This window comes from Rhinoderma darwinii, chromosome 2 (assembly GCF_050947455.1).
Source record: "Rhinoderma darwinii isolate aRhiDar2 chromosome 2, aRhiDar2.hap1, whole genome shotgun sequence".
Lineage (NCBI taxonomy): Eukaryota > Metazoa > Chordata > Amphibia > Anura > Rhinodermatidae > Rhinoderma > Rhinoderma darwinii.
In genome coordinates, this window is record NC_134688.1 from 121,737,245 (window position 1) to 121,746,939 (window position 9,695).

At 38.5% G+C, this 9,695-nt stretch overlaps 1 protein-coding gene across 1 annotated transcript in view; it reads left to right on the forward strand.

The window, feature by feature from the left end:
- SUCLA2 (succinate-CoA ligase ADP-forming subunit beta) overlaps positions 1 to 6,623 on the forward strand; it is a 90,449-nt gene extending 83,826 nt beyond the window's left edge. The window contains exon 11 of the mRNA XM_075852247.1: positions 4,792 to 6,623. Within this exon, the coding sequence (XP_075708362.1) occupies positions 4,792 to 4,866 (75 nt within the window). The 3' untranslated portion in view covers positions 4,867 to 6,623. The remainder of the gene's footprint in view (positions 1 to 4,791) is intronic.
- Positions 6,624 to 9,695: the final 3,072 nt, after the last annotated feature.

Genomic DNA, 9,695 nt, shown 5'->3' on the forward strand with positions numbered 1-9,695 from the left:
CTGACAACAGTATACAACAAACCTCTAAAGTCTCAATAGTGTAGTTAGTTGCTCCTATTTTAGATTACTGTAAAGTACCTTCTATAAAGCTTTACACACTTTTGCACTATGACGCTAGCAAATCTGTGAATGAAGCTCTGGGCTATAGTATGGGCCATAGCTTAGGATTAGTGCAGAATTCCTCTACTTTTTATGTAAATGTAAAAATATATATATATATATATATATCAGCATAGAACGTAGTAACGGCACCAGGACTTCAAGACGGATGAAAAACAGGGTGGATTTATTCACCTCAAGAAATAACCGCAACGTTTCGGTTCAACAGGAACCTTTCTTAAAGGGAATGTGTTGCCAGAAAAACATGATTTTTTTTTTTTAATTAAACATTTAGTGTGTAGGTGATTAAACATTGTTCAAATTTTTTTTATTTTTTTCACGAGTCAGGAAATATTATAAATTAGATTCTAATTTATAATATTTCCCATTGCTGGTCACTAGATGGAGCTATTCCCAAAATTGCAGCATTGCAAAATTGGGTAAAAAGCCCTCGCTCTAGTGAGCTCTCAGCATCCCCCCCCTCCTTTATCCTGGCTAGTGCCGGGATAAACGAGGGGTTTGAACGGTCTAACCTCCTACACGGTGTGTCGCCATTTTTTGAGCTAACACACAGTGTAGTAGGTTTACATACAGTAGTAAACGTACACGAACACACATTGAAATCTCTTACCTGCTCCTGCCGCCGCGGCTCCCTGCGGCCCGTCCGCTCCGTCTGCTGCCGCTGGTCCAAGTGCACAAGTCCGGAAGCCGCGACCGGAAGTAGTAATCTTACTGTCCGGCCGCGACTTCCGGTCCACAGGAAAATGGCGCCGGACGGCGCCAATTTCAAATTGGACTGTGTGGGAGCGGCGCATGCGCAGTTCCCACACAGACGGCGTACACAGAAGTGGATGGGACGGGAGCCGTTCGCAGTCCCTATGGGACTGTGGCTGCCGTATTCCATGTCTGTATGTGTCGTTAATCGACACATACAGAAATGGAACAAAAAATGGCAGCCCCCATAGGGAAGAAAAAGTGTAAAAATAAGAAAAAGTAAAACAAACACACAAATAAATATAAACGTTTTTAATAAAGCACTAGCATCTTTAACATATGAAAAAAATATTTGTGATGACACTGTTCCTTTAAGCCATCACAAACTAACAATGGTGTCAAGTATAAATAGGGGGAGCATACATTATACAGCAATCCAGCTAATAACCGTACAATTCCCATTATATTCATGTGAATAAAAGTTTCACAACACAATGAACACAGTGTTGCAAAAGTGTATATCTTTTATCTATAAGAAGCCGAACATAGGCAATGTATCAAATATATCGATAGTGTACATACGCCGTAAATAACGACAATAAGGGCAATTAGGATGATTGGGAAGGAGGCAGGGGCCAATTATATTTAAGTGAGGATCAATAAACTTAGTTAGTAGTCCAACAGTATTGTCCACATAGCCAGCGTGTACAGTCCGCGCGCTTCAACTGCGCATGCTCCAAGATGGCGTCCACACCGGATGTTCAATCCGGTGGAACGCATCAAACAGAGCGGTCGTAACTGCGCATGCGCGGAAACGGAACTTGCGTTCCAATCTCACTGCGCAGGTGCCAGTATCGAGACAAGTCAGAGATATTTATATAAATAGTATAGACATATAATTTTAGCAATAGGGCTGGATCCAAAAGTTTAGATAGGAAATATAATGCATTCTCCACCGAAACCGATGGATTTTGCAGCCTAATGTCCATAGTCCAAACAACAGTCTGTCTATCCAAAACCCCATACACTGTGGAACCACAGATTTTAAGAACACTCCGATCCAAAAACCATATAATGTGACTATGGTCACTTTGGGAGCAATTAAGAGGACTGATGACATTACAAAACATCCTAAATAGGGATGTGAAGTGTCCCAAAAAAGGGGACAATCATATTCCACATATATGCACCACATATATTAAATATACAAAAATTAGTTTACAATTTGATTGTTCAGATGGAGAATAAAATTGAGGTTATGGAACAACTTTAATTAGATCTGGGCTATAATTCAATGTTGCGAAAAAACAAAACAAACAATTGGTCACTGTATCGCTAGGGTCTATGTGGAACAATACATAAAAGACATCAAGTTGAATATTACAAATAAAGAATCAACGATCCCCGCGAAAAAGCCTCTGCTACCTTCCATCAACCTTCACAGTGCTTGAAAGAAAATTGTGTATCTGAAAGTGAAAGAATAAACAAACAATTATTCCTAAATATACAAAGGATATACAAATAGTTAAAAAATCACATATAAATACAGAGTCAAAATAAGACTCCACGAATTTTTATACATGTAACACAAACTACACCAAGGAGAACAAAGACCGTACAACCCCCCCCCCAGGTTCCCAGGCAAGTTACCGCCCAATACATTAGATGTGTGGGCCATAGGGATATTCTATATTTAGGCCCTTTGGGGACATAGTCTCTAACCTATAAATCCACTCCAGCTCTTTCCTTTTGAGGACCATCTGTTGAACCGAAACGTTGCGGTTATTTCTTGAGGTGAATAAATCCACCCTGTTTTTCATCCGTCTTGAAGTCCTGGTGCCGTTACTACGTTCTATGCTGGTATCTATCTAAAAAGAACTGGAATTGATTCATCCCCTGGTGATGAGCACATGGCCTGATTTTCTTGATGTGTGGAGTGCTGTGTTTCTTTGCCCTTGGATTGTATGTATGTATGTATATATATTATATATATAATATTTATATATTACTTGGACATAGCCAATTTGTATTTTATTCTGTGTGTGCGGTAGACCTCATATCAACTAGTCTCCTCCACTGGATTTGAGCTCAGAAAAAACTGACAATTTGTGTTGGAGCAGGGAAAACTGGTCATAAATGCAGGATATAAGTCCTTTTAAGGACCTGCTATGGTATCATAACATATACAGTGGAGGAAATAAGTATTTGATCCCTTGCTGATTTTGTAAGTTTGCCCACTGTCAAAGACATGAACAGTCTAGAATTTTTAGGCTAGGTTAATTTTACCAGTGAGAGATAGATTATATAAAAAAAAATAAAGAAAATCACATAGTCAAAATTATATTTATTTGCAATGTGCACAGAGAAATAAGTATTTGATCCCCTACCAACCATTAAGAGTTCAGCCTCCTCCAGACCAGTTACACGCTCCAAATCAACTTGGTGCCTGCATTAAAGACAGCTGTCTTATATGGTCACCTGTATAAAAGACTCCTGTCCACAGACTCAATTAATCAGTCTGACTCGAACCTCTACAACATGGGCAAGACCAAAGAGCTTTCTAAGGATGTCAGGGACAAGATCATAGACCTGCACAAGGCTGGAATGGGCTACAAAACCATAAGTAAGATGCTGGGTGAGAAGGAGACAACTGTTGGTGCAATAGTAAGAAAATGGAAGACATACAAAATGACTGTCAATCTACATCGATCTGGGGCTCCATGCAAAATCTCACCTCGTGGGGTATCCTTGATCCTGAGGAAGGTGAGAGCTCAGCCGAAAACTACACGGGGGAACTTGTTAATGATCTCAAGGCAGCTAGGACCACAGTCGCCAAGAAAACCATTGGTAACACATTACGCCGTAAGGGATTAAAATCCTGCAGTGCCCGCAAGGTCCCCCTGCTCAAGAAGGCACATGTACAGGCCCGTCTGAAGTTTGCAAATTAACATCTGGATGATTCTGAGAGTGATTGGGAGAAGGTGCTGTGGTCAGATGAGACTAAAATTGAGCTCTTTGGCATTAACTCAACTCGCCGTGTTTGGAGGAAGAGAAATGCTGCCTATGACCCAAAGAACACCGTCCCCACTGTCAAGCATGGAGGTGGAAACATTATGTTTTGGGGGTGTTTCTCTGCTAAGGACACAGGACTACTTCACCGCATCAATGGGAGAATGGATGGAGCCATGTATCATCAAATCCTGAGTGGCAACCTCCTTCCCTCCACCAGGACATTAAAAATGGCTCGTGGCTGGGTCTTCCAGCACGACAATGACCCGAAACATACAGCCAAGGCAACAAAGGAGTGGCTCAAAATGAAGCACATTAAGGTCATTGAGTGGCCTAGCCAGTCTCCAGATCTTAATCCCATCGAAAACTTATGGAGGGAGCTGAAGATCCGAGTTGCCAAGCGACAGCCTCGAAATCTTAATGATTTACAGATGATCTGCAAAGAGGAGTGGGCCAAAATTCCATCTAACATGTGTGCAAACCTCATCAACTACAAAAGAGAGAACAAGGGTTTTGCCACCAAGTATTAAGTCTTGTTTGCCAAAGGGATCAAATACTTATTTCTCTGTGCACAATGCAAATAAATATATATAATTTTGACACTGTGATTTTCTGTTTTTTTTTAAATATAATCTATCTCTCACTGGTAAAATTAACCTAGCCTAAAAATTCTAGACTGTTCATGTCTTTGACAGTGGGCAAACTTACAAAATCAGCAAGGGATCAAATACTTATTTCCTTCACTGTATGTGCCACTGCCAAGGATGGGGAACCCTATCCTTTAGGATTAATTCATGACAGAATCCACAATGTTCAGCTGTCGCGAGAAAAACTACTTTCTATGTTTGCATTCTGTCATTCATATGGATAGTTTCTAAAACTTAACATACCAGCAGGTAAACATAAGTCTTGGAAGATGCATTATAAGTGTCCTGCATTATAATACATGTTTTCTTTTCTCCTCTTAAGGTTGTAAAGCTTTCAGAAATCGTAACACTGGCAAAACTAGCTCAAGTGGATGTGAAGTTTCAGTTACCAATCTAATACTGCACCAGCGTTTTGTTGGCATGGAAATTTGTTTATTTTCTCCTTCTCTTGTCTAGATTTTAATTCTATGCTTAGAAAAAAATTACTTTAAAAAAGGTTGGTGTTTAAACGAGATGCTGCTTTTGAACTCAACATCACTTCACATATATATATATATATATATATATGGACAATACTTTTTCCACTAGAATTTCCCTTAACAGTCAATCTACTGTATATAATTTCTAAAACTACAGCTGACATACAAGTTGTTTCTCCATGAACAAGTATCCTGTAATGTTACGACCAGCAAAATATACGGTTTATGGAACGTGGATGCCCCATGGGATTATTGTGTAAGAACTTCTCTTCCATTGTATCTTGTGATTACCTTCTTCCCTTGTTTCTGTCTTCTAAGATCTGACTAAACAACTTGTATTTTAGCTACGGTTTTACTTAAAGCTATTACTACCCAGTGATAAATGTACATACATAGCAACCATTTAACATCCGTTACGGCATGACTTTTACCGTCAATACATTATACCGTGCCTGGCAGAACAGTCAATTACCACCATAGATAAATATGACTACTGAATGTTGGCATTTTCTGATGGTAACACGTTGCAGAAGCTGTTTATTCCACTAGAGCTATGGAGATCTGTACTCTAGGTATACCCGCAGATTGGAAACTGTGTAATTGCATGGATCTGTAAGTGTTCTCATAGGGCCTACACTTCCTTAGACTTTGAGAGTTGCAGTTGCGCTATTTTGTTATGAAGAGATCAGGTTATAATTGATATCATTTGGCCGCCACATAGGAGTAGTTTTGAAGTTATTGCCTAAATTTATCGGTCGTGGCCTGGGTCTTTTATACAAATAGTGTACGTTAGTATTAGAGACAAACTAAAGGAAACAAGTGCTTTATCATTTCGTACAAATAACATTTCCGCCTATTCGGTTATCGACGGAAGGCTCTGTTCACTCTTCTGTCATGGTTTCCGTTCTTAAGGGTGGATCCATTTTCAAACCGATCCTGATGTATCCCACTGATTTATAATGGGGTCTGTCTGATTTCCAGTGGGGGTTCAGGTGTTTTGACAGCTAGAATAGCTACGCTGTACTTGGCATTAAGACACTAGAACCGCTAACGGAATGGAAAAAAACGCTGATCTAAACAGTCTAAATACGTTTAATTGGTCTTTTTTCTACATTCTTTGTTTAGATCCAGTCCAATACAGATATTACCTGGAATGTCAACATTCATTGTTATTTACTTGGTCTATTGGTAATGTAACGGAGTACAAGAAACAGACCTCTGACTGTACTGCAGGTCACTGTAGGGTTGCAGTTGTTTGTTTTAGTACTGCAATGACGGCTAAATGGGTGTTTATGGTCTGTCAACGATTCCATGAACTGGTTCTATTGACTTCAGCAACTCACCTTAGTCCAAATTCCTGCTATTTCTTGTAAAAAGTTGTGATTAAGAACTTAAACCTTCCTTTTTGTCCTGGACACACTAGAGCAAGGTAACCTTGACCTTGTGAGAGATTATGCGAATCACCAAACCATTGAAAGTTAGGATTCATAGTGCAGCTTGTGTTTTATATGCTCCTTACGGCTATGTTCTTCAGTGCTGTTCTCCAGTCACCTTGTGTATATACAACACATGTATAAAATGATTTTGAAATCAATCCTGAAACCTATTTAACATGGTAAAAGATGTTACATTTTGACAGAATTAAATATCAACCAATAAAACTGTAAATTTAAAAGCTTTTATTTCTTTTTTGTCTTCGCGACAATGATGCATGTGGCTACCGGCGTCAACAGAAGTTCAAATAAGTTTTTAGAGGGCATTCTGTTTTTTTTTTTAAAAAACACATCAAGCCTTGAAAAGTAGGTGGAATTTGACCGCATTGTGAGAATGAGGGTTTTAAAAATCTACAATATCGATCAGTAAAAAAATATATATAAAAAAAAAGTAGCACATGACAATTTTGCGTAGAAACAAAAAAAGGATAAGTATAAGTCTTTCCGGTATTCCATCATGATCCACTCCACTACATCAAAAATTGCATGTGTGAATTTAGCCTTTATAGGTTTCATCAGTGGATGATGTCCGTCTCTTGTCTGAATGGATGGTTTCCTTACTACAATTATCCATGGTGTTCTTCACTATTTACATGTTTTATTCTTTTATTTTTCCTTTCTAATATGAAAATAATTAATAATTTTGATGGGAAATATGTTTTCTTGATAGGGTATAATTATGTTGAGGGTGTCAATGAGACTGGTCAGATGGATTTTTACAATGGGAATTTTTTATTCTTCTCACAGCCTATTCTATGATCTTATTAAGTAAGTCTTTACAAGGGAAAAGTCATATTTCAAGCAGACCAGTATAGATGTAACGGTGAAGGACTTTTGCGGAAAATAGACTCTCTTTGGCTCTGTACAGTGAGTGATAACAGGAACAACTTCCAAGGCCTTTTAGATTCTAGGTTAAAGACCAACATAGGAAAATGTCAGAATGCAATTCTCTTTTCCTAGAAACTGATAAGTAAAATCTAACAAAAGGCTAAAGACAGAAGGTATTCCTTAGGGAAACGGAAATACTGAATGCTTTTTTTTCTTTAAAGGCAGTAAACGTGTACCCTAAACCCTGTTATGAAATTCTAGTGCAGAAAATCTAGAAAATAATAAAGACTGTATTTTATAGATGCTACATAAAGGGACACTAAACCTAAAAAAATAAGTAAAAATCCGCAGAGGAGATGCTGAGAAAAACAATGTACCTTTTACATTGCGCAAATTTTCACAGGTTTTGGAAAGGCAAATCTGACTATAGCATAACTATATCACACTACCAAAGGTGCAGAAGGATCCATTATACCAGCCCTGTCGGCCGATCATGTCAGGCACTGAATCGGTTGCAGCGATAGCCACATTTTTGGATACAATTCTATGGCCCTTTGTGATATGTACATTCTAGATATATCTGAGTTTAACAGCTTCAAACCTTAACATTGACACGATGATTAAATTTTAGCTACTCTAAATTTCCCAAGCTTATATACCTCGATCGATCATTAAAAAGGATTAGAAGCCGTCTTTAATAAAGTCTAAATATACGATCATGTTACATTTTTATGAGACTTTTGGAAGTGATTTTGCATCCGTTTTCTATTTGAGGAAGTGTTTTTTTTTTTTTGTTTTTTTTTGAGAGACCCAAGAGACGGCAATGGGGAGCAATGTCACCCCGTCATACGCAAACATGGACAATTTTGAACATTGTTTTGTCTATTTCTATGTAGATTTTGCCTCCCACTGTTTTAGTGTGCTGGCACTACATCGACAATGTGTTTTCAGTATGACTGGTTGAAATTGACTCCCTGGAAGCATTTGTAACCCACTAAAATTAGATTCACATGTACTTATTTGAATTTTCTTGATACCCCAGTGTATACTGACCTATTTGTTAAATTGACTGATTGGAATATATAGTACTTCATTCTTGTTTTCACCAGAGAGCTCTTGATCTTTTTCCCCAATCGATTCAGCCAATTGACCTGGGTTTGCCGTATTATTTAGTAATCCTTCAAACTCGACGATGTCACTTCGCAGCATGGCAAATAAATTATTATCTAGGGGCTATCTTGAGACAGATATATAGGAAAGTGAAAAGGGTTCAATTTCTTTCACAGAAACATTGTCTCGTGCATAGGACAGACACTAGCAAGACACTTTTGTCAATTTTTATTTGAAGTCGTATTTTTGAAATTATTCAAAAGAACTGGAACATTGTCCATGTGAATTATCCAAATATTCCCAAATTTCAAATACCACCAGACCAGTGTTTCAGACGTGGACAGACTGTATGAGAGCAATTGTTTAGAGCGGACTCTCATTAACCCCTTGGCAACATGTCACGTACTAGTACGTTGCTGTTGCCAAGGTCTTTAGGCAAAGCAAAGTAATAGAACCATACCGAAAAAATAGAGCTTATAGCCAGTTATATAAGAATATAACAACTTTATTACATAAATATGACATACATTTAAAAAACATGTAAATACAAGACTCTACTGCTAACAGTGTGGAATTATAGAGCTCAACATGGGAATTACTGAATGAAAAATGTAATGGATTTATGAAGACTGTACTGGCTAGCCACAGAAATTATATGTAAATTCTAAGCCACAGTGGGTTCTATCCTGATAGACTGTAATGTCCTCTAATACCCCATACACATTCAAAACTAGTAAAGGTGGGGAGAGGCAACGCCCCCCTCTGATCTTCACGTGGTCTGTCACTTCGTGGCTGAGTTGCTGTGGTTTCTATTTGCAACGGTGGCATCCTGTAACTGTACCAGGTCGGATTTCAGTGAGCTCTTTAGAACGACACATTCCCAAATGTTTGTAAAGGCAGACTGTATGGCTAAGTGCTGGATTTTATATACCTGTGGAAATGGGAATGTACAGGGGCGTAGCTAAAGGCTCATGGGCCCTGGTGCAAAAGTCCTTTTTTTGCCCCCCCCTCTTCTTTTGATGGCCATACTTCCCCTTAATGGCTGCCACGTACATGAACGTGGCATGTCGTTAAGAGGTGTGTCCCAATACTTTCGTCTATATAGTGTACATTCCCATGAGGTATATGAATGAAATTTATTATGACTCGCGTTTCATATGCCAGTGTTAAAGGGGTTATATGGGGGACCAAAAATTGCTTTGCATTCATAGTTTTATGTAAAAAGAAGTCCCTTACTAATGTACTTTTTAATTAAAAATTCGGTACTAAATGGTGCCGTTCAAATCCGGTGATTTGTTTCCTGAAGTCCTGGAGCT